This window comes from Chaetodon trifascialis, chromosome 9 (assembly GCF_039877785.1).
Source record: "Chaetodon trifascialis isolate fChaTrf1 chromosome 9, fChaTrf1.hap1, whole genome shotgun sequence".
NCBI lineage: Eukaryota > Metazoa > Chordata > Actinopteri > Chaetodontiformes > Chaetodontidae > Chaetodon > Chaetodon trifascialis.
The window spans coordinates 17,608,507-17,631,296 of NC_092064.1; the positions used below are offsets into that span (position 1 = coordinate 17,608,507).

The 22,790-nt window shown below is 42.3% G+C and overlaps 2 protein-coding genes across 2 annotated transcripts in view; one reads left to right on the forward strand and one right to left on the reverse strand.

The window, feature by feature from the left end:
- Nucleotides 1-16,224, reverse strand: part of cbl (Cbl proto-oncogene, E3 ubiquitin protein ligase) — a 37,893-nt gene extending 21,669 nt beyond the window's left edge. The window contains exons 1-2 of the mRNA XM_070970330.1: nucleotides 15,495-16,224; nucleotides 9,839-10,086 (exon numbers count right to left, since the gene is read on the reverse strand). Coding sequence (XP_070826431.1) covers nucleotides 9,839-10,086; nucleotides 15,495-15,641 — 395 coding nt within the window. The 5' untranslated portion in view covers nucleotides 15,642-16,224. The remainder of the gene's footprint in view (nucleotides 1-9,838; nucleotides 10,087-15,494) is intronic.
- Nucleotides 16,225-16,793: 569 nt separating this feature from the next.
- drc12 (dynein regulatory complex subunit 12 homolog) lies at nucleotides 16,794-20,852 on the forward strand. The gene is made up of 6 exons (XM_070971055.1): nucleotides 16,794-16,905; nucleotides 16,999-17,067; nucleotides 18,243-18,362; nucleotides 18,597-18,689; nucleotides 18,789-18,919; nucleotides 20,283-20,852. The coding sequence occupies exons 1-6, from the start codon at nucleotides 16,854-16,856 to the stop codon at nucleotides 20,409-20,411; spliced, it is 594 nt and encodes a 197-aa protein (XP_070827156.1). The 5' UTR covers nucleotides 16,794-16,853; the 3' UTR covers nucleotides 20,412-20,852.
- The last annotated feature ends 1,938 nt before the right edge of the window (nucleotides 20,853-22,790 follow it).

Below are 22,790 nucleotides of genomic sequence, written 5' to 3' on the forward strand. Positions count from 1 at the left end.
TAAGGCCAACATCCGTATCGTATGTGTGACTCAGAGGCTGAGAGAAAGAATGAATGTGAGAACGAACACTGGTCTGACTGGCATCAAGCTCACAGGGTGGCACAGCTGTCTCTGGCACGAGATTTGCACAGTGAATGAGACTTTGTTGCATCTTTTTGTCTGTACGGTAGAGAGAGCTTTACTGAAGGCAGCGGGAATATTACTTTGAAACTAAAAGATACGGGTTCAAACCTAATGCCATAGGTAGAAGGACGAGCTGACATACATTTTAGCATTTGTCTGTCTCTCGCTGTCCATGTCCCTCTCCATCCCACAATAACAGCTCTGTACTGTGTCTGTGTGTGTGTGTGTACACTGGGTATTAGCCAGGGCATCTACAACTGTTCCTGCATTTTAAGCTGCTGTGCTAACACAGACAATGCAGAGTCAGTGGCCTGCAGACCTACAGGGAATGGCTTGCTGACCTACTCTGGATTGTCATATGTCTACAGTGTTTTCTTTTTCCGTCCCTCACTCATTCTTAACCACGACCACAGGAACAAGCCAAACCTTTTTTTTCTGAACACTAGGTTTTTGTCCACCATCCCCCCCTCATGCTATAGATTGACCTCTGACCTTGCAGCTGGCTGCTCCCTTCCTGTTTCCTGCTGGCTGTGATAAAGTAGCGCAGCTAGCCAGCCAGCACCGCACTGCGCTAATACACCGCAGCACAGCCAGCAAGGGTCAGCCTTACAGAATGAGAGCCTGTCTGGGTTGGCAAGAGTCACAAGTAGCTGTAATATCATCGTGCAGCTGTATTATCTTTTCTGCTCGAGGCTAAAAGGCACATCAAACACAAACTGAGCTTTGCAACAAAGCTACCAAAAGTTATTTTCAACAATTTATAAGAACTAAGCTGGATCAGGACTAAGTACCTCGAGGGCAACGATACTTTGAGACCAGCAAAATACAAACCGATGTTCATTACCCTTTTGGACCACTGTGGACCTAATGGAGACCAGGATTTTTCAGACGTCAATGAATTAATTGCAATAAATTCCATAACAGGTCCATACAGCTCTGCTTGAACTCCTTTCAGGAAACATGGACACCAGTATAACCATCTGTCATATGTACATCTATAAAAGTGATGTCTTCAAAGACATATGGACATTTTTCATCCCTCTTTTTGTGTCAATGGATCAGTTTTAAATAAAGCAGAGAGGAATGACAGGAGACAAAACAGTCACAGTACGGCGATAAGATCAAGAGGTGCGTGTTTAAGGGCATCTACTCCAGGTAAGATGACACTTCCAACACGTCAGCATAGTACGCGTCACTTTTTACTGTGCCACTCTGGTCATATGCAAAGCACTCCCACTGCGGCTGCCATCACAGGCTCTGATCACGCAGACTTTACTCATGGTACAGTACAGTTACTCCATCTGAATGAAAACATGGCATATGATGGACGCACATTATGAAGATACTACCAGCATTTCCCCCCAAAGCAAATTACTTTCCAGAACTATCCTATCACTCCAGCGTCAACAAAAAGAGGAAAAGTAGTGTAACACCCCCTCAGTGATGCTCCGAAGATCGAGCCATTTCAATCAGATGACATTTAAGCGCATTCTTCCATTAGTGAGGAAGCAAGAAAAAAGAAATAAAGGAAAGGGACCAACCACTTTCATAGGGCCATTATTAATACTACTGTGTATTGGGTACACTGAATTTAGTAATGTGGTGAATGCTTATGCAACAAATATACTCAAAAATTAAAAATAAATGTCATTGTTCGACTAGGAAACAGTGGATTATATGTTCAAAATTCTATTACCATTTTGCTCTAGTCATCACTATATAAATTTAACTCTCCGGAACTGGCTTCACTCCAGATCTCCACCAGGAAACAGCCATGACAACACACAACACACACACTACACTGTACTGCACTTAAGCAATGATCCAAACACACTTGACTGCTTCCTCACACATGCTCCTGAATAATAAAACCAAGACATTAAAAAAATAAAAAAACAACATCCGTGTACCTTGGCAAAATCCAGACCAACTTCTCCAAATGTGCATTTATTTCTATTTAATCTCTCTTTCACAGCTCTTATCACTGTAGTCAATTAGACAGGCTTAAACTCAGATTATTGCGAAGGAGAAAATTAAGATTGTAAAAAACAACAGCACTGTTTTATCATAATCCTCTCTACACAGTTAAACAGCCGTATCTCAGTGCATATCTGAGCTCATTTATCTCTGTGTGCATAAGCAGCAAGTTCTTGTTGTATCCTGCGGGGCAGAGACGCTATTGGGTTGTGTCATGCTAATCAACATAATCTAATAGTGAGAGGACAACATGAGTCGGCTGCTCACTGATACCGCAGTGACATAAATAACCATGATGTTCTGCTATTTGTGTGCATTTGTGTGTGTGTGCGTGTCTGTGTGCACCCTAAACTACACGTGTATGCAAAAGTAACTACAGCTGAAACACCCGCAGCCTCTGGAGGGTGAGAACTCTGTTTTCCATTCCCAGCACTGATAACCATTTGGCTGCGAGGCTAACGACTAAAAGGCTCCCTTACTTCACTCCCAGCTCCATCACAACCAACAAGCTGACAGCTAAGACCCCCCTGCTGCGGCAGCGCAGAGAGAGTCAACACTTTCTTTTACTTAATTCGTAATACAGAGAGATGAGCCAAAAAGGCAGCACATTCAATTTGATTCATAAGATTGAATGCGGCAGAGAACAGCAGTGGTGTGGAACAGCACGGAGGCAGGCTTTGACATGAGACCTACACTCCACTAAATCACCTTGACAATGAGACACTAACAGCAAAACTGAGTTTAGAGACATGAGTATGCATAAGGTCTAAACCTTGTTTAGTCAACCTGTGCTACATTAGACCAAAGGTTTCAGGGTGATATTTTGTGAAGTCGAGTCAAAGTTTATAGTTATGATTATAGGCTTTCATTCTTACTCAGTTCTTTACTGCTTTAGTGCACACATCAACAACAGATAAGTAACTTGCGAACAAAGAGTTATTTAGGAAAACACAGTGTTTCACTTCTGTGGGAAAAAACGCATTGCCTATTACACCTTCAGCGCTGTTTATTTAGACAGTGTGATAGCAGGGGACTAAGTGTGTCGGGAAACAAAAGAGTTCTGGTAAAATCCAATCCTAGACCAGCAGGGAAAAACATGCAGCAGACCACAATCTTAAAACAATGCAGTTCAGTGTAGCATGTTTCTAACTGAACTGTGACATGAACCTGTCCGTGTGAAACATGGCAAAATTATTCTAAAACTGTAGTGGGAGTAACTAAATCATTCAACTAAACTTAGCCCCGCAGCTACTGATAAAAGAGGAATCAATGATATTCATGCAAACTTTCTCCTGTAATCAATTTGATCTGACACTATTGTAATGCACTGCTGCATTTCCTCATGGCTCCATCCAATACTGCAAACACAGACCTTACCTATACAATATGATAGCTGTAGTGATAAGATGGGGTTTAGATAGTCAAAGTCAGGAGGTGTGCTCTCAGAGACAGACCTTTGTTTCACATGGATGCCAAGTACGTTTACAGAAAATAGGAAGTCATATTTTAGGACAAGGCTCTCTTGGTGATCCAAAATAGGAATGGGTGCAAATGACATTTGCAAACACCAGAGTTACCGTACCATACAATGGCATGTTTTTCTCTCTGTCCACAAAGGCTTGACTGCATCAATCAACAATGGCGCAGAAGCACTTTACTGTAAACAGCTGCAGAACGAATTTAATGCTCTGCTGTTTTTGTCTAGGATGGATAACATTAGCAAAATCTGACCAGAGCAACAACAAATAAAATAAGCTTTAAATCTAAGAATTATATCCAAAACACAAATGTGCAGTCAGCCAGCTGCTGTGACAAGTAGCAACAGCAACCAGTATCTGTGCAGTGGCATTAGACACAACAGCGCCAAGCACCTGTCCTGACCCCATGAAAGAAAGGCCTCATGCAAAGCGTGCATGTGCACCAACGCTGTGTTTCAGATAAACACCCTAACACAGTTCTTTGGCAATTTCTGAACCAGGAGTAAATGAGTGAAAGGCTCCCTGTGGCACCTGCCACTGAAGCCTGAACAGTAGCTCAGCTGCAGGGAAGGCTGAATGGGTAGAAGCTGGAGGAAGTTGTTCTACCGACTATTGTAAAAATATCACTGAAGCATGTCTGGAATGCATTTTTCTATTGTGCAAAGGATTGGATCATTACACTGTCAGTAAAGGAAGGTAGGAATGATGGAAGCAAGTACAGAGAGAGGGGTAGCAGTGAAGTGTAGGGCTAAAAGATGTGTAGATATTCAATATAGTTGCTACGATTGACTACTTATTTCATGTCCGCATGTGTGCAGAAGATGATGTCAGGCAACATCACATTATTACACACTGCTGCAATGCCAAAATAAAACCTGTTTTGTCCTTTTTTTTGGTTTACATGGCAGTTCCTTTTGTTAATGTCTGCTTTAGACAAGGCACTATACAAAAGTCTGAGAAACACCATCCTAAAATATTACAAATTCACAGTTCATTATGACAACTGCAATGTTAAATGTTAAGAAATTCTTCTCGTTAATTAAGCTCATTTAAACCTGTTTACATCACAAATTGCTAGTGCGAGTGCTTACAGGGCTTTAAAACAAAATCAATAGTCACAATGTTTTGCACCAGCAATTAGCAGATTAGGTGTGTGAGGATAAGATACGAGACAAATTAGATGAGAGATATACCAATACTACAAATAATATAAACAACATATCAGTAGTAGTGCTAGGCCGAAAATATATGTGGCATTTGGAGATATTTGGCATCTGCCAATGCCTGCGCTCACAAAGCTGATTAAACAAAAAGTGCCTGAGGACACATCAGAGACAAAACACATTTTCATTAAATAATAAACAATTGAACATTTTTCTGTATTCAAGTGAATAACACATGAATGTTAAATAATGTTCACTGGAACCAAAAACAAAGAGATGCTGCTGGATGCTTCTGTGTGCACCAACACTGTTGATTTAGTTTTTAATATTAATGTAAATTTCTGACAAACAAGGTGATGCTATCTGATGATAAATGTTGTTAAGTGCACTAAAACTATTTTTCATTCATTATTTTGGAAAGTTTAGTTTTTTTAGGACCTGTGGACATTTACTTCGCTGATTCCTTCTTTATTTAAAATAAGTGCACTGCAGACAGTTTGCAGATCTACTTCAGCAAACGCAGACAATGCAGAAATGTTACTAAGTTCAGCAACTGTGGCTCATTTATTATTATCAAATTGTTATAATATATTGGCTCTATGAATGTCAGCCTTGGCCATTGAAAAACCCATATCGCTTGATCGCTAATTAGCCTCCAGGTCTCTCATTTTATGCAGTGCAGACCGTCCCACGGTGCAGTTGCATCACCCTGCAGCCTATAAGCCCACCACTTCCTGTGACCAGCTGGACCTATCAACGGTGGTCAGGATGCAAAGGCAGCTTAGCTCAGGAGGATGATCAAACAGACTCTCAAAGAAAGGTCAAAGCAGTATCCGGCTAGACCCATGGAGGAGGGAGATGTGAAGACACACTGATCAACCCTTACTCTGCTCGGGGACTGCAGAATGTGTAATACTAACATAAGTTTCCAATGTGACCATAACAAATTAATACGCTGGCCACAGACAAAGCAGCTGTGTTAAAACCAAGAGGAAACTCAGAATAGGACAACACACTCTTTTCTCAACACAGAACAATTAACCATACCTAATAAGCAAACGTTTTCTTCAAGAGACAGCCACTCACTCACTAGCTGCCACCGCCACAGCAAGCTGCTAGCTTTTAGTTTGTGGCTTATGCAAATTTCTAGATTTCTAGATTAGTCTATAGAAAAATATTTTGGCGAAGAGTTAATATTTGTCATTTTTGCTTGCAAAATGACTCAAAAGATTAACTGAAAATGAAAGTATTTCACGGAACTGTAGTTCTGCCCAAACCAAAACGAACTATTTTATGGTGTAATCTGGTTGGGATGAGTCTTAGAAAAGGCATTACAAAAACTTTTTCTCACTTTTAATTGACAAACACAGTAATTGATTGGAATTAACTAATTTCTTTGTGGGTCCGTGTCAGAAAATGTCTCGGGTGTGCTGTGCAAAGCCAGAAGAGGAAGTGAAGCAAACAAGGAGGAAGTGCTGACTGTTCTGTTGATTCTGACTGAATATAGGCTGTCAGTGTTAATAATTAAGTCTCACTCGCAGCAGACTCACTTTCACCGACTGTCTTCCACTGTGAACAATATCAAACTCTTTCCCTCCACCATAATTACAGAAAATGTAATACACGGCATCTCTTACTCACACAACTCGGCTTTTACGTAGGTCAAGACAAACTTAGCAGAGTATTGCTCAACAAAAAAAAAACCCAAGCTTTTACTGCATCACCTCGACTGTACTTCATCTCTATGGCTAAACAGTCTGTGTGGGATATGTGGGAGCGGGGTGTTAGATAAATAGAGGGTCTAAATCTCTGGGGAGACATTATGGAGAAGTCTGTACGGCATCACAACATAGCATGTCCACCCACGCTGCATTCAGGGCTCTCATGAAACTCTGATCCTTCACTCTGATTTGAAAAAAAACCAAAAAACTATTCAGCCATCGTGAAGTCCCATTCGTTGTCATTTAAGTCAAGAACTATCAAGCGCTGATGCTGATTGAAGTCACAGTGATGAATAATAGGTTTAAGTCTTCTTATATTTTAATTAAGGACGACTTGAAGAGCACGGTGAAAGCAGCGTGTTATCAAACCGTTCTTTCTGCAGACAGTGAGATTATCTTTACCCTCACAGTTCGACTTTTCAGTCTAAGCCATGTGCTGAGCTCAGCTGCAGCCTAACCACATACTAGTCTCTCTAGCAGCTAAACATCATTGGCTGATTCTATAGCATTCTTAAGGGGGCCGATACCCATTGGTTAGTGTCACTGCCACTGCCTTCTGCACACAAACAATAGCAGTCTTTGTGCGTAATGCCTGGCTACTGTGTGTGTATTTCCCCTGCTTTTTTTTTCTAGGAATTTCTTTCTACACAACCTCTCGGTTCAATGATGTGACGAATTTCACATAGAAATGAACAACTTTTATCAGTTCATGGTAAACACAGGGGTGGTTGAGATAGACGCTTCCTCTTCTCTCTGGTTGCCTTAGTGGGGTTTTTCTGTCTGCAAGATTACCGTCATGGCAGCAGAGAGAGAACAATCTCACTGAGGAACTGTGCAACAAGATGAGGATGTATCGCTTCGGACTGGCTAGATAAAACTATTACTCAACTTTCTCAAAAAAGAGAAACACTTTTAACATGAGACAGCAGGTTAAGTTCACATGTCTTTGAACCAATATCTATATATTGAATATCTCAGACATGTCTCTTGAGCCTGTAAGTCAGTTGGCAGGAGGCAGCTGCATTTCCAGCAGTTTTAGTGGCCCTTAAAAAAAAAGTTTTGTCAAAGTGCAATAATTTCATGCTGAATTAATTAAAACTCTGAAAGTGAAGGTGCAACATGATTTAAAGGAGTCACTGCCAATAAGATCCTCTCTTTCGGGTCACTTTTTCCTTACCGTTCAATTCAAACTAGAAAACTCTCAAACCAGCTTTGCAGACTGAATCTCGAATAACCCCCTAAAGCCTCCCTCTCCCAAGTATGCAGTGCAGGCATTTAGATGCTTTCTTGCAAAAATACATCTACAAGTCATGACAAGAGCCTGTAAGAGGACACAACACCAGAAACGCAGGGAGCTTCAGGGGGCTGTTTTGTGGGCAAAACTGCTGCAGAGTTCATTTTGTTGAGGTCTAGAGCTTTCTAAACTAAACTAGAGGTCCACTGTCTTCTCCTTCAATGATTGGCTCTCACAGGTCATCTCCCTGGTTATATTTGGTGGCGTGGTTGCTCTTATTTTAGCTGCCTGACCAACCGATGCGCTGACATCTACATTTTAGTATCTTGACTGCTCAAAGGTCTACAATCCATTCTCAACTAAGTGTTACACATTTAGATGATTAAGAAAGATTATTATTTCTAGTTTCACACACAAATGGCATACAGGCCTTAAGATGACCAAAGCGTCTGGTGATGAAATGGAAAACATCCAGAATGCACTGAAGGGCCAGAGGAGGTGGAAAAAAGCTCCACCCTGCTGCTACTCTGCAGCTTCACTGCTAAACATCAACTCTCTGCTCATGACAAATGACCTTCTTACAGGGATGGAGTGGATAACTTCTTAGATCCTATTCCTAAAAGCAAAAACACATCCAATATTTTACTTAACTCAGTATGGAATCAGCATTAATTTATCCATGAGCAGCCCCTTTCAAAGACCACGCGGCAGCTCAAACAACAGCAATGAGGTATTGAGAGTTGGACGCTTGCTCTTTTATTCAAATATTATGAAAATTAAAAGAAACCTGCTATATCAATGCAGCAGGCTGATAGTTCTGCAGCAGTACACTATGGCCACACAGAAAATATCTATGGCAAGGAGAGCAGCACAGCAAAAACAACAGAGATACATAAAGCTCTGTTAACTGCTTCTCGTCTTCGTTTTTTTAAGGACGATGTTAAAAACTCTATTTAGAAAAGAAAATTTTGTGAACAAATTAAGCCAATTTCAGGTCCTTATTTGATGAAAAACTGCTCCGCTCAGGCAGCGGTCTCTGTCCAACCATTTCCACATCCACTTGATGACATTGTCTGACAGAACAATTCAAAAGCTCCTGAAGACAGCAGCTACAGCAGTCGGACATAAAAACACGCCTGGACAACACAAAGGGTTTTTAAAACCCTTTTTCAAGCCATTGCGAAGCACCAACCCTGGAGGCAGATCTGGAGAAAATACAATTGATACTGGCTCATAACTTGTATGAAAAACTCCCTGAGGAGCCTTAACGAAGCCTCATGACATACTGTACATGACACCTGTTTCTGCAATGCTTGACAGCATTTGCCCAAAGCACGCAGTGGATCAAAAGGCATGTGATACAAGCAAAGAGGTAAGAACAGCTCTGTCCAGCAGCTAGTCTGCACCTCAGATGATCCTATTCATTAACAAAACAGCAACGTGCTTAAAAGAAGCTCCATATTGTCTTGAGTCTCTTTTGTCTTCAAAAGAAAGCCCTGTCTCATTTGATATCATTTAAACAAGGGAAACAAGAACATCTCAGTAACTACACTTCTACGCATAAAACAGGACAATTGCTCTTCTACAAACTGTGTCGTTTTTCAGAGGAAGTGAGGCATTATTATTGAATGAAAGAGGAAAGACAAAGATAGAGATGGGGGCACTGTGTGATTTCACAAATGAAAGCATTACAGTCAGAAACATGAAGAAAAAAATGTTCAAGTAGATGGTAGAGATAGAGAGGCACAAAAACAAAGTGGCAGGCAGGCAGGCAGCTGGAGATTGAGTGCCAGTGCGACCACAGATGCTCACGTGTTCAAACCACACGTATTCTTCTCTTGTTTTGAAACATCTTGAACTGCAAGCACCTTGGGGCCTGGGTGCAATTGTTCAATCTGCCTGAGCATTCGTAATTATTTAGAAGGAATGAATGAATTTGAGGTGTGACAGCAGCTAACCAGAAGACTTCACACCTCGCATTCACCCGGTTTCAGATGGGCTTGTGAAAGAAAACCAACACAGTGGCTCAGCAATACGGTTTGAGAAGAGACCAATGGAGCCGTTTTCACACCATTCGCCTCTAGAATCATATCCACTCAATTCATATGAGGCTGGGTGCCACATCTTATCCACTTCACTCACCTGGGTTGCGAGTTCTCCTCATACATGCGTTCCTTGCCCTCCTTAAACAAGCTGATGGTCTGCTTGGTCTTCTTGGTGAGGTTCTCCATGAAGACCCGGAAGTACTCGTTGTCCCCCAGAGTCTCCATTTTGCCCTCATAGCGAGACAAGATGGTGCGCAGGTGCTGGTAGGTGTCTGGCAGCAGGTCCAGGATGTAAGGGGGGCTGTTCTTCAGAGCCAATTTGGGGTTTTGGCACAGGCGCACCACCTGCAGAAAGGGAGGATGTGAGGGGGAAGACACAGTACGGTTAGAGACGAGCAGTGGGTGCAAAAAGATAGATGAAAGAAAAGCAAGACAGAAGATGTGTTAGAAAGAGGGTGACAAGAAAGAGGTTAAAGGAGAGAGAGAGAGAGAGAGAGAGAGAGAGAGAGAGAGAGAGAGAACGAAAGTCTGCCGCTATGCATTCTCATTCTGTACATCAGTGAGACATTATTTATATCATATAGTCAGAGTCTTGCATAATATAGCTCTTCTCTGCATTAGAGCCAGAGTCAGAGAGCCCACATAGAAGACATGCAGAATGGAAAATGCCAACTAAGTCAAAGTCAGAGAAAAAGGCCTTTAAAAGCCCTGTCAGAGTCAATCTTGGAGCTTTCAGAGTGTGGCAAGTCTACACGTTATATAATGGAATACACATACACTGTCACTATCACTGATTTAATCCTTTATGGCATCATGAGTTATTTCACCACAAAAAAGATGAAGGTGGAACAAGACAAAAGCATATCTTCATTCATCCATGCACACTTTCTGTGTGAAGCTAATAATCTCCATTTCTTATTCATTTACCATACAGACGTCTTTTTGCAGACATGCACAGTGACGCTTGCACCTTATTATGTGATCAACAATCAGCCACCACTACAGTGTGATTCTTCACTTTTTCAGCATATTTACAGAAGTTGTTGATGTGTTTGTATTTCCTCATTTCAGTCTGCACGTCCTTTACCACTTCTGCCTTGCAAATACAAATTCAGCCCTCCTTGCAAATTTGAAGAGCCAAGGCACTGTGATACTGACACTGTGGATCTAAGCTTCAGCTACAGTGACACGTCATGAAATAACGACTCAAAAGCTTTAAAAAACGGACATAAACTTCAAGTTGAACCACTTGACCGACATCAATCATTGACAGAACAGCGGCTGAGTTATGTAATGGGTGAACAGGGAGAAAATCTTCTATTAGATGGCTTTTAATAAAACATGGAAATTTAGGGAATCAGCTACGAGTGGAACATGTTCACCGGACTGCATGAATGCATGTTAAATCCTCAGTAATGTTCAACCTTTCCTCACCCATCTCACTGTACTGCTGCGCTGTGTCTGAGTCACTTCGTTGACCATTACAAAGACACTGGCGGACAGCCTGGAACACTGTGTATGAACGTGGCTGCGGTCATATTTACCACTGCATTCAAGTCTAACTTGTGAGATCGCAGAGGCACAAAACTACACTTCCATTCAAAATTCTGGGTCTCATGTCCTGATCTGAACCTGCGCTGATGTAGAGCTGGGCTGTCAGCTTCAGTGGTGACTGAACAATTGCATGTCAACAACAGGACATTGCTCATTCTTTTGTAGACCAGGCCAAATTATTGTCTTCTAATCATAAGCAAGTGTTAGAAAGAAATATGGCAGGAATAGCACTGCAAGAATGTCGGTCTGAATTTCCTCGCCTCTTCTTTTTGAAAGTCATCGGTTTGTCATTATGGGAAAATGAGACTTCAAAAGACTGAGCAGGACAACTTAGAATCAATTAGCTTAAAGTGAAGAAGGCCTGGAACCATGTAGATTTATCAATTATTATGAGTAGTAAAACAACTTTTGTTTAACCGTTAAGCTACATGGTATTAGATTTTCTCATTATTAGTATATCTAAATACACATCTTTGGTATCTGACTTAATGGGACGTCTCATGAAACCAAAGGAGCCATGCTTCACTTCCTAAGAGTGTTGCATCTTAGAAATATTTGATGTCAGTTTGTAAATAGGCCACTGCGCTTAGACCAGTCGGTTCATCATCACTGTATCAAATGCCTCTCAAAAAGAATCAGGTCACACTTGACCAGCAGGATATTTTAAGCAGTACTGATTCCACAGCATGAAAAATGTTTTTAGCCATGTGGGCCTACATTGGTGTCTGGACATCAAAGGTCACCTTCCTACGGCGTGTAAACGGACCACAGCTGAAGTCATGTCTGTATCTATTACCTTTAGCTGCTCATTTACAGATAAAAAAAACTTAAAATCCAGTGGTTTTCAACAGACATCATGGATCACCAGGGTGCACAAAGCACTGGCGAGTTGGATACTACAAGACCTAATATGGATGTTTTAAGCACCAGGAAATGAAACTAGCACAACAGTCTTTATTAAGATTAGTCACGAGCATTAGCCACCTTGCATTCAACATTAGACTGAACAGATAAAACTGCAAATGCCCTGATGTTTTGATCCATTTAAATCATTTTGGTAACCAAACTGAGATGCAACTGAGGGAGAAAGAAGAGCTTAAAGATGCCTCAGAACAACTTTGACTGAATGGTATGTAGCACACTAGGAGGATAGTGTGTCTGCATTTTTTGTATCTTCAGTGTATTTTGGATACTTTGCTTGTGGCTGATTTCTGGATGAGAGCCTTTTTTTTTTTTTTTTTTTTTTTAAATCAGACTACATGTTCAACTGCACTGAATGCCAATATACCTTCAGTATCATTACCAACACTGTGCCCTCATTCCTTTAACCCCTCTCCAGGCCTCCAAACGAAGGCCTGCACTGCTTATGCTTGAGACCAGATAAGGCTATTGGCAAGGTTACACCTCTAACATTATCATCTACCATGCTAACACTTGCATCCATAACCCAGCCAAACACACATGCATGCACATGTACAAGGCCAAAACAACTGAGTGCTCATACATCAACGCCAATCAAGGCTACTGTCCTGAAGTAAAATGTTGACTGCCTCGGAGCTAAACTGCATTCCACTCATCTTTTTCTCTCTGTCTCAGTCTCTCCTGGCTCATTCTACATCTGGCATGCTCCTGGGAGTTTTTGTACATCAAGTTCAAGTTGTTTAAAGTTTAACCAGCTTGAAGAAAAGTTGGCCATGGTTGAATTTTTGTTAGACTTTAGCTGTAAACAGGCAATTTTGTGCTTCCTTGTTTCTGCAGAGGTTACTCCTGGAAAACATGCTGTGCCTTCAGTCACAGCGAAGCGAAGCGACTATGTTAATTCCCTGACAGTTTTCGATTTCACAATATGGATGTTTTTGCAAGAAAATCTGATGACAACTATTGTGTGCAAAGGAATTATCTACTTATCTCACCTAAACCTTGGAGCTGCATGAGAACACCAAGTTGTGTTTGGTGCGTACACTCAAAAAAGTCTAATTCAGTGAATTAAAGCTATGTCTCACTGCACTTGATGAAAGGTATACTATGCAGGATTTTCCTAAAAAACAATGCATCAACTCCTACAAATGCAACTCCTCTCAATCATCAGTGATAACCCACTAGGAGTGTGTGGCAGTGCAGAGTAGCTGTTTTTTCTTTTTTTTGTGGTGTTTGAGACATTTCTGGGCTGCAATCTTTGGTCAGTGGGTGTGTAGCCCCCGGCCAGTAAAAGCACACAGGTGAGTTCGGGACGGTATTTAAAAGGTAGCAACCACGTAAGCATTCCAAGAGGATTGAAGATACAAAAACAAAACAAAAACTAAATCAATATGTTATGCAAAAGGGCAGAACATACCAGATGCTGTAACTTCTACAACACAAAATTAAACATCAACTTTCTTATTTTAAATGTTAGACCCAACAGGGAAGCTGCCTGGAGCCAGACAAGCTCACAAACGTGTCTCTGACCTGTCCAACAGAACAAAATGGATGTTATGAAAGATATGAAAGATACTGGTGGGTAACTGCCTGAGTGTCTGGTTAAATAAGCAACTTTAGATTAATGAACAGCTAATCAGCCTGAGGCATGGAGCAACGCAAGAGCGACAGTAGAGCAGCACTTCATGGATAAACTTTTAAGGTTTTAAACTTTCATGACAAACTTGCAGCAGGTAGTCCAGCTAAGAACACACCTTTGGTCAGGGCATCACAAATGTAGTGTTTAACTCTCAAGCTCAAACACGAGAATTTGATATTTAAGGTTTGCTATGCTGAACACTTTCAGAGTAGGCTACTTTGAAGAGAAACATTGGCCCTGTGCTTTTGATAAAATTTAACATACTCCTGTGCGGGAGGTGTTTTCAGAGAGAAGCTGCATTGTTATTCTGCAGGTGTTGGTCTACAGTTTAAGTTGGGCTGTGGTTTTCCATTAGACAGTGCTGAACAATATTTCGGGTGCCGTTTTAAACAATCTGGTGGAGTTAAAAATACTATTGGTCTTAAGGTCTTCTTGAAAGGTAAGATAAGCATGTTTTTCACCTTCCTGTGTTGCCCCTCCACTGCTTGACTGGGTCAGATGAGTATGGTAAATTATTCCCATACTGTAAACTGAAAAAGTTAACCTGACTGTGCAGGTGGTTTGTGTGGTGTAAGGTCAGCTGTCCAGCCATCTTGTCTGGATGTACAGACAAAAAATTCCTACAAGAGCGTTGAGCATTCACTGAGAAGAAAAAATAAAAGCAAGACTGATGTTGCAGTGTTCTGTTTTTCTTATTTTTGTTAGGTACAGTACCTCCACAAATGTGGAGAACAGCCCAGCCAGACAGATGCTAATGGGGCAAAATAAACTGGAATGTGGTTTCTTAATAATAGCTTTGTAGAAGGACTTTGTCTCTGAACATCAGAGCTCTAAACTAAGAACTCAAAGAGGAAGAGGAGACACAAAAGAGTGTCTTGTCTTCCTATTCACTCTAATATTGCTGTGTTAATCTCACAGGAAACTGGGGGTCAAACTGTTACAGACTTTTCCGAGAAGTGAAGCTGTGAAATGAGTCTCCCCTGTGAAAGAGCATAATTGGCCTAGTTAAATAGACACACTTCTTTTCTTCTTTTTCCTCAGTTAGTTTGATGCAGTTTCCAAGGGCTGATAAGACAACTGACATGCAGACATTTCAACAGCAATGTACAGAAGACTGTTACAGCGCTAGCAGCCCCTGTACTTTCAATACACTGCCATAAATTTGCTCAATTCAACTCCCGTGAGACATCTTTTTACACCCACGCTACCTTCATTGTTAATAAATGCTAATGTTTACGATACACCTCAATCATCAAACGTGGCCAAACAAGCTAAGTTAGATGCACCATGGCATGACAACTAGTTAGCTGAGTGGCACAGCACTAACAGATGTGTTACAGAAGCTCTTGCTCTGTACGTGGACTACGTTAATGTTAGGCTGCTTTAAAAGTCTGTCTTTTAAACTGGTGCGAAGGAGCCGGACACATAGGGTACAAAACAATATAATTTAAGAGAGCAAATTAGCTAACCATGTCTTCTCCCAGCTGACTAGCTAAGTTAGCGTTAGCAACGCCAGACCTGCAGCAGACGAAGATTAGCTAGCTTATCGCTAGTTAGCTGCGGTTAGCTAGCAGTCGCCGTAGGCATGCAAGGCGATAGCTAACGTTAACGGCTAGTTAACGTTGAGCATTAACTTACGAACCTTATCCATCAGCTTCCAGCATTTCTCCACCGTCTTTTTGTCCACGGCCCCGGGCTGGTGATGGGAGTGGAGGTGGTGATGGTGTGGCTGGAAGGCATCCTTCATCATTCCGATGAGCCCCCCGCCTTTCTTCAGGTTCCCTGCCATGTTCGGGCTCGGCTAGGGTCGGCCAGAGCGGCAGACAGGCGAGGCAGGGCAGGGGTCAGTGGGACCGAACCGCCGCCTGGAGTTAGCTGGACCGGGCGATGGTGATCCGGCACCCCCCGGCGAGGACAGCGCCCGACTGGCGAATCCGAGCCAGGGTCCGACGGGGGGTAGAGGGAGGGACGGGTGACTATCGGATAAAGGACCCCATCAGTAAACCTAACACCAGTCTGTCAGATAAATGTCCCGATTGTGACTAAGACAACCCCTCACTCACTCAACCCCGTGCAAGCCGCTGTGTGCTGCAGCTAGCTGCGCTGCTCGGTCTATACAAGGACCCACGCAGGCTAATTAGCAGAGCACCAGACCTGTCTCTGCTCGCCCTCAGCTGGAGGACAATGGCACCGTTTCTCTGCCCAGAAGCCTTGCGGACTGGAGTGCGCCCTCTCCTCTTGACAAACCCCGTTGTCGTTCCCCTTTTTTCGTGAGCGGCAGCAGCTCCTCTCGCCTGTGCCGTTTCTTGACGGGAAGTTCAGCGGCTGTGTGACAACGTCAGCCCTCCTCTGCGGGCTGTGAGGCTGACGACAGAGAGCACTCACCGATGAGAGGGGGAGGAAGTTGCACTAAAAACTGCGAAAGCCTCACGGACATACACGGGAACAGGGGCGAATAAATAAATGTGGGAATTAAACATTGCCCAGTATTTTTCTGTTTCCCCCCGTGACGTGTATGTGTGGCCCTTTCCTTTCCTGTACGTCCCCTTCCGTTCGCCCCCCCCCCCAAAAAAAACCCAAACTCCACGCCTTCCCTCTGCGCGTTCACGATCGATGAATGTAGTCGGCCGCGCGCCTCTGCCTGCACAGCATTCATGAAACGTTCAAGGGATGCTGAATGCAGCCCTGAATGCTCGCAGCGCTGGCCTTGGTCACCCCTGACAACAAAGGACGCTTTGACATGTCTCACTAAAAGCGCGGATCCGATTACATGGCCTGTGTGCACGAGCTAAAAAGGCAACGGCGCCCCAGTCAAGTTGTGATTGGCTGTTATTGAAGTCAATCAGCTATCAATCAAGCTGAACAGCTAGTGCCATGGGAACTCACTCAGCAACCAGAGCCCAGCAACAAAGGCTCATCCCTGTGTGTTGTCAGTGTGTGGCCCGCGAGTGTCTGGTTTGTGTGCTCTAAGGTGTCAACAGGCAGCTTGCAGGAAGCAAACATGTCTCCAAAGAAAAAAACAAAAAAGACCACAAAGAAGGATCCAGAAAGAAGTAACTTTGCTTAGGATTTTTTTTTTTTTTTTTTTTTTCATTTTCTGGTCTAAAATCATGCTTTTTCTAACAAGTATTATTGTCTTGTTGCAGGGGAAAATGACTTGGAGGCAAAGTATAGGCGCAGTACTCTGGATATAGCCATCCTACAGGATCACATTGGTGAGCAGCAGTTTTCAGTTGCTTTATGTAATGCAGGTTATGTTTATATGTTAGTCACAGACCTTTGTTATTCATGTGTGCTGTATATCACATCCAGGGGCAAACTAATGAATAACACTCCTAATAAAGTACAAATCCATACCCTGTCTTACTCCGTGTTCTGCTGCGGTAATGTCTGATGTACCATGTTTCATTATTGATTAACTTATTGATCATTTAGTCTATTCAGTGGAAGAAAATGGTGAAAAATTTCCCTAACAATTTCTCTGGAGTCCAGAACTCAAGCTGAAATTGCAATTGTAGAAAACACAGAAAACCGTCACATTTGATAAGCTGGAACTAGGAAACTTTTGGCCTTTTTGCTTGATATGTGACGTATACAGAAACTCAGTTACCGGAATTATAGTTGTGATTATCTGTTGATCAGCTTATTGATTAACTGACAAATCATTATAACACTACATATATCATACCAAAAAAACGGAGTAAATGTATAAATACATTTACTTATATGAGCAGCAGTCCTACTAGCACTCTTCTCTGATATTTCCATTTTGTGAGACCAGGCTGAGACTCAAACATGTTTGAAATGGGAAAAATATATCATTTTCTAATCTAAATTCTGATGGTAGAATTATTACAAATATTACTTTTCAGATAAAGGGTTTACATGCGGAACATACTCTAAGTGCATATGTTACTGTTTAAAGTAGTTGGAGTTAACTAGATGCATTTACTCAAAAACTGTGCTTCAGCGTGATTCTGAGGTATTTGTACTTTACTAGTACTACTTTGTGCCACTTTCTACTTCTACTCCACTACATGGAGGAAAGGAGGAAATGTTGTCATTGAGAGTAATACCATAATGTAGTTCAATCAAAGGAGCCATGTTTCTGCATCAGTACTTTTTCTTGACTGCATTTTGTTGATAATACTTTTATTAAAGCAAGTTTTTGAATGCTTGGAATGGAGTACCTGAATACTTCACCCACCAGTGGACGCTCGACTAGCTCCATCTGTACCACCTGCAGCAGTAAATTACATGTTAAAGCAAAAATATTGACCGCAAAACTGTAACTGGAGTATTTCTGCAAAGGGTTATTGCCAATTCTGCTTAAGAAAAAAAAGCCACAGGTCTATATTCATGCATGCATGTGTTTGTGTGATTACCACAGCCTTACAGACTGAGTCAGTTCTAAAGGTCCAGTCTGATAGAGTTGACCTGAGGAGACGCATGAGGGACATGGAGCAGAAGCTGCAGCACGAGAGACAAGACCACAGAGACATCAGCTCTGGTACGGAAGAGACGGGGCATGAATCAACAATTAGTCTCTCTTTTAATAACCTGAAATAATGCGTGGATTCCTCTGGGGGTGAGGACAAGGGGCGTGTTTGCCAAGGTTAGGGTAATTTTTGAGGAACAAAAAGTCTAATTAGCTGGGTGCCTAAGCTGATTGCTGCATTAGCCTTTCAAAGTGAATTAGCAATGAAGGCTAAGTCGGACATCATTGACACAAATGTCTTTCTAGACCTCAGTCGCCAGTACAAAACCATGCAGACAGAGCTGACCAACAGGGTGAAGAGGCTGGAGAAGGAGGTCAGCCAGCTGAGGGAAGAGCATGGTATGAATATATACATTTCTATACTTAAATGAATAAAGACATGGGCAGTGAGTCCCAAATCAAAAGTGACGGCATGTCAGTATGCATTTGTCTGTCTAGTCCTGTGTCAGGAGGAACTGAGGAGAGAGAGAAGACAGCGTGAGCAGGTGGAACAGGAGAAAAACGCCACCATAGCTGACCTCCAACACAAGCTGGACAACATGGAAAGAGACTACGAGAAGATCCTGCTCGTGAGTTACAACGCAGTCCAGTTCACATGAAAGCTAATATAAGGAAGATCACTAACACTAACAGGCCTCTGTCTGTCTGACCAGACATCCTTGAGGCACCATGCCCTGTGAACCTGTATGCACAGGCATGTGCCAAACCACTTAGGATGAACGCACCATGCGCTGTTAAAGGGCAGCTTTGGCCACATTTCTCATGCGCTTTTCTGTGGTGGCTTCATGTGGTTTAGACTTTCCCCTCGTCTCGCAGTGACATCAGCATAGTGTGAACTCCACTTCTGCTTTAGCTCAGCAGAGATGATGGGCAGGGAGCAGCACTTCTCACAGTCCAGCGTGAGGCCAGCTACTCGATGGGACTTACAGTTGTCATGTTGAAGCTGCTGCGTAAGAATTTTTACATGATTGTACCAACTTTCAAACTGTTGTGACGGGACTTTTTGTAAGATAATGGAACGATCCTGATGAAAACTGTCTGCGTCTATTTGGTTCTAATCTGCAACCCTTCATGGGGGCTTTAAGGGCACAGCAGGGTGTCATCAAGTTTTGCTCTTAAGCGCCTTTAAAAGGCAAAGCCTATGTTAAACTGAACGATTACTATGTATTGTAACTGATGCAGCGCTGTAACCTGCTTTCCTAATGCTGCTCTGTGACTCACATGAAAGAGAACCCTTCCACAACCTGGGTCCTACTGTCATAGTTTTGTCCAATAAACCTAAAGGCTAACATAACATTGTACTCACCAGCATCACATACAGCCCTCTGTGGAACAAAAAGCATCATGAAAACAGTCCAGCCTTCACCTAACTGTCAACATTTGACAGGTAAGCAAAGGTGAACATTAACAGTGTGTTCTCCTGTGATTTGTTAGGACTTTCTGGCTTTACAGAGCCACAGATCATCAATCTGCTGTTGGTGTAAGGATCTTTGGTCCTACTGGACTGTGCTGTAGAGCTGTTTCAAGTTTACAATATCCACAATGGTGACGAACAATGTTGTGCTAACCTATAGGTAAAGTATATTACTTCAAACCAGGGTAGAAACATTCAGATTGTAGCAGCAGTATTTTGACAGTGCATGCACGTTTTCAGCCCACAGATCTTCAAAGATAAGTAGTCAAGCCTGCAGCCTTGCGAGCGCTCAGCCTGTGATTATAGAACAAAGATTTTAATATGTAATTATCATTATTTTTCTCTTTCCCAGTGTGACACAGAATCTAATTACAGCAGGCCTCTTCTCATCAACTTGCTCCTGAAACTCATCAGAGTTAAAGGTGGCCGAGGGGAGGGAGGGACATCAGGTCGGACAACTGTGTGATTTCAAGCGAAAATTTCTGCTTGCATCTCATTTTCTCTGATGTTTTCCGCAGGAGACTGTGGACAGCATGTCCTCCCAGCTGTGTGTGGCTCGACGGGGCTGGCAGGACAAGAGCACAACCCTTCACCAAAATTACAAGGAACTGCTCTCTGAATTTGGCCTGAATGCACTGGACATCTGAAGATCAGGCACCTTACAAACGGGAGCAGCTGCTGCTCTCAGTGAGACACGTTTGTTTCATTTCAGATCTACAGCTCGCTTCTATTGGATCAGACTGCTGCATCCGTGTTTGGATCAAATGAAAGTGACATCCGCAACAGCTTCAATTTGCAGCTCATCATTTAGTGCGCCTAACACGCGGATGGATGCTGTTATTATAGAATATTTTACCACCAGAGTACAAACCAGGCTGAGCCATCTATGCATGCATTCAGTGGGTCACCCTGTAGTGTCTGTAATGTTGTATAATGCCCACTAGATGTAGCAAATGACTGTTTACCATCGGGGACATGGTGACCAGAATATGTTAGACGGCCAGAGACTTATACTGTGTATTCTGTATTTTATATGTGTAAACAGATGGTATACTCTGTTCTGTTTGAGTCAATATATTCCTTAAGTCAAGAAAAAGTATGGGAGGACTATGCTACCATGTATGAGGGATACTGGGTGAGAGTATACAGTGCTGTACACAAACAAAGGTAAACACTACCATGATCTTACAACAGGTAGGCATCTGAGCAAAGCTGGCAACGTAGATACAATTTTTAGGCTGAGTTTTATGCTGAGTCAGTGGACCAGAAGCCAAATGTGGTAACAGGCAAGAAAGCGTAAGATGAAACTGGCCACGTGAACCACAGAGCCATAGGAGACCACCGCTGCTCCACTGTAATATAACTAGACTGCAGTGTTTTCATTCAGCCCACATCTGTGACAAAACAGCAATCAGGAGAGATGAAAGTATAAAAAGTAAACAAAAAGTAATATTCAATATGTGGCAGACTAGCGATAGACAATAACAAGAAAAAGGCAAAATAACAGTTAATGATGCAGGAAATATGATTTAGCTGGGCAGCATCGATAAAAACCGACTTCCCCTGCGGGGAGCCAGATAAACAGATTTACTTCCAAGGCTGTCATTTGTGCGCCTTTTTCATGGCCCAGTGCAATTTTTTTTTAGCCTCTCATTTGTGGGGTAATGAATCATTTACTCGGGGATTAAGATAATTCTGTGTTCTAACGACCAATTAACACAGGAACTCAAGAGGCCTTTATCTGAAAACCAATATTTTCTCCTCAAACCACAAGGAGCAGCTGCCTTCAGAGAGTATGTGTTTCTGTTTGTTTAGGGTTTAATGGGGTTGACTGCTGTCATCCCAGTGCTCAAAATGAGATGAGCATCATGCACCTGTTAGTGGGGGAATACAAAAAACACCAAAACAAAACTGTGCCCTATATTAATATTCCCCTTATGGAAATGTTACTCTATGAATGCTACACAGGAGGCAGCAGTAGAAGTACTCACTAAGCACTTCTACTGCAGACAGTAAAAGTGACAATGCACAAAGATCAAAATGCTCCAGTACAAGTCCTGCATTCAGTCCAGTTAAGTAAAAGTACTTAAGAGTTACCACCCAGATATATGTTGAGTATCAAAAGTAAAAAGTACTTGTTCTGCAGGAAAATGGTCCCTGTGACTGATATTATTGTATATTATGCTATTACTAATGCATCAGTGCGTATGTTGCATGTTACCGTTGAAGCTGGTTGAGCCAACGTGAAAAGTAATTTATGTGAAATTGTGTGTTGTGTGTGTTACCTTGCACAACTAGCAGGCCGTAAAAGAAATAAGACACCGTCCAAGATGAATGAAGTGATTCTAATCTGAAGCCTGCTAATGTTTGGCTGCTGTCATTGATGCATTTGCTCAGAGAAAAATGATGCTGAAAGTGGAGGCATTATGGAAAGTGGCTGATACGACTTCTATCTTTGGAACCTAAATCCAAGGTCAACGAAGACTTTTTCCCACATTCAACACAGCTGAGGTTTGTGACTGTTTTATCTGTAGGACACCTGAAGAAGTGGATTTATTATGCTTTATGCCCAGTTGACTGATTTCCACACTAAAGGCTCTTTCATTTTTCTGATGAATACCTGACAATGAGCGCTGGCTGCTGCACTTCCACTGGAATTTGTCTTGGCTGTCTAAAGTCTCTGTTCAACGTTTGGGTAATGATGCAACGAGATGGCCTGCAGCCGATGAATCAAGATGCCCACACTATGATTTCCCATGGAGGCACACTCTCAGTCTAAACCCCGTCACCCACCTGCACGCACGCACGCACACACATACACACACACACACACAAAATTAGGTGATCAATGCTTCCCCTTCTGCGAGCCATCGATCAAGGCAGGAATGAATAGCGAGGGAACGAAACACAAAGTAAATGAAGCTCCATTTTATTTCTCTGAAAGACAAACAATGCCAAGATGTTTTGGTCAATATGTTCAACAACAACTGTCAGTGAACAAAAGGCTGTATAACAGCCTTGACAGC

Excerpts from the sequence above, each read along its gene's own strand:
- drc12 (XM_070971055.1), top strand. The coding sequence starts at position 16,854 with ATGTCTCCAAAGAAAAAAACAAAAAAGACCACAAAGAAGGATCCAGAA. Across the intron at positions 16,906-16,998 it reads AAAGAAGGATCCAGAAAGAA|GGGAAAATGACTTGGAGGCA; the intron begins GTAACTTTGCTT and ends GTCTTGTTGCAG. Across the intron at positions 18,363-18,596 it reads CCACAGAGACATCAGCTCTG|ACCTCAGTCGCCAGTACAAA; the intron begins GTACGGAAGAGA and ends ATGTCTTTCTAG.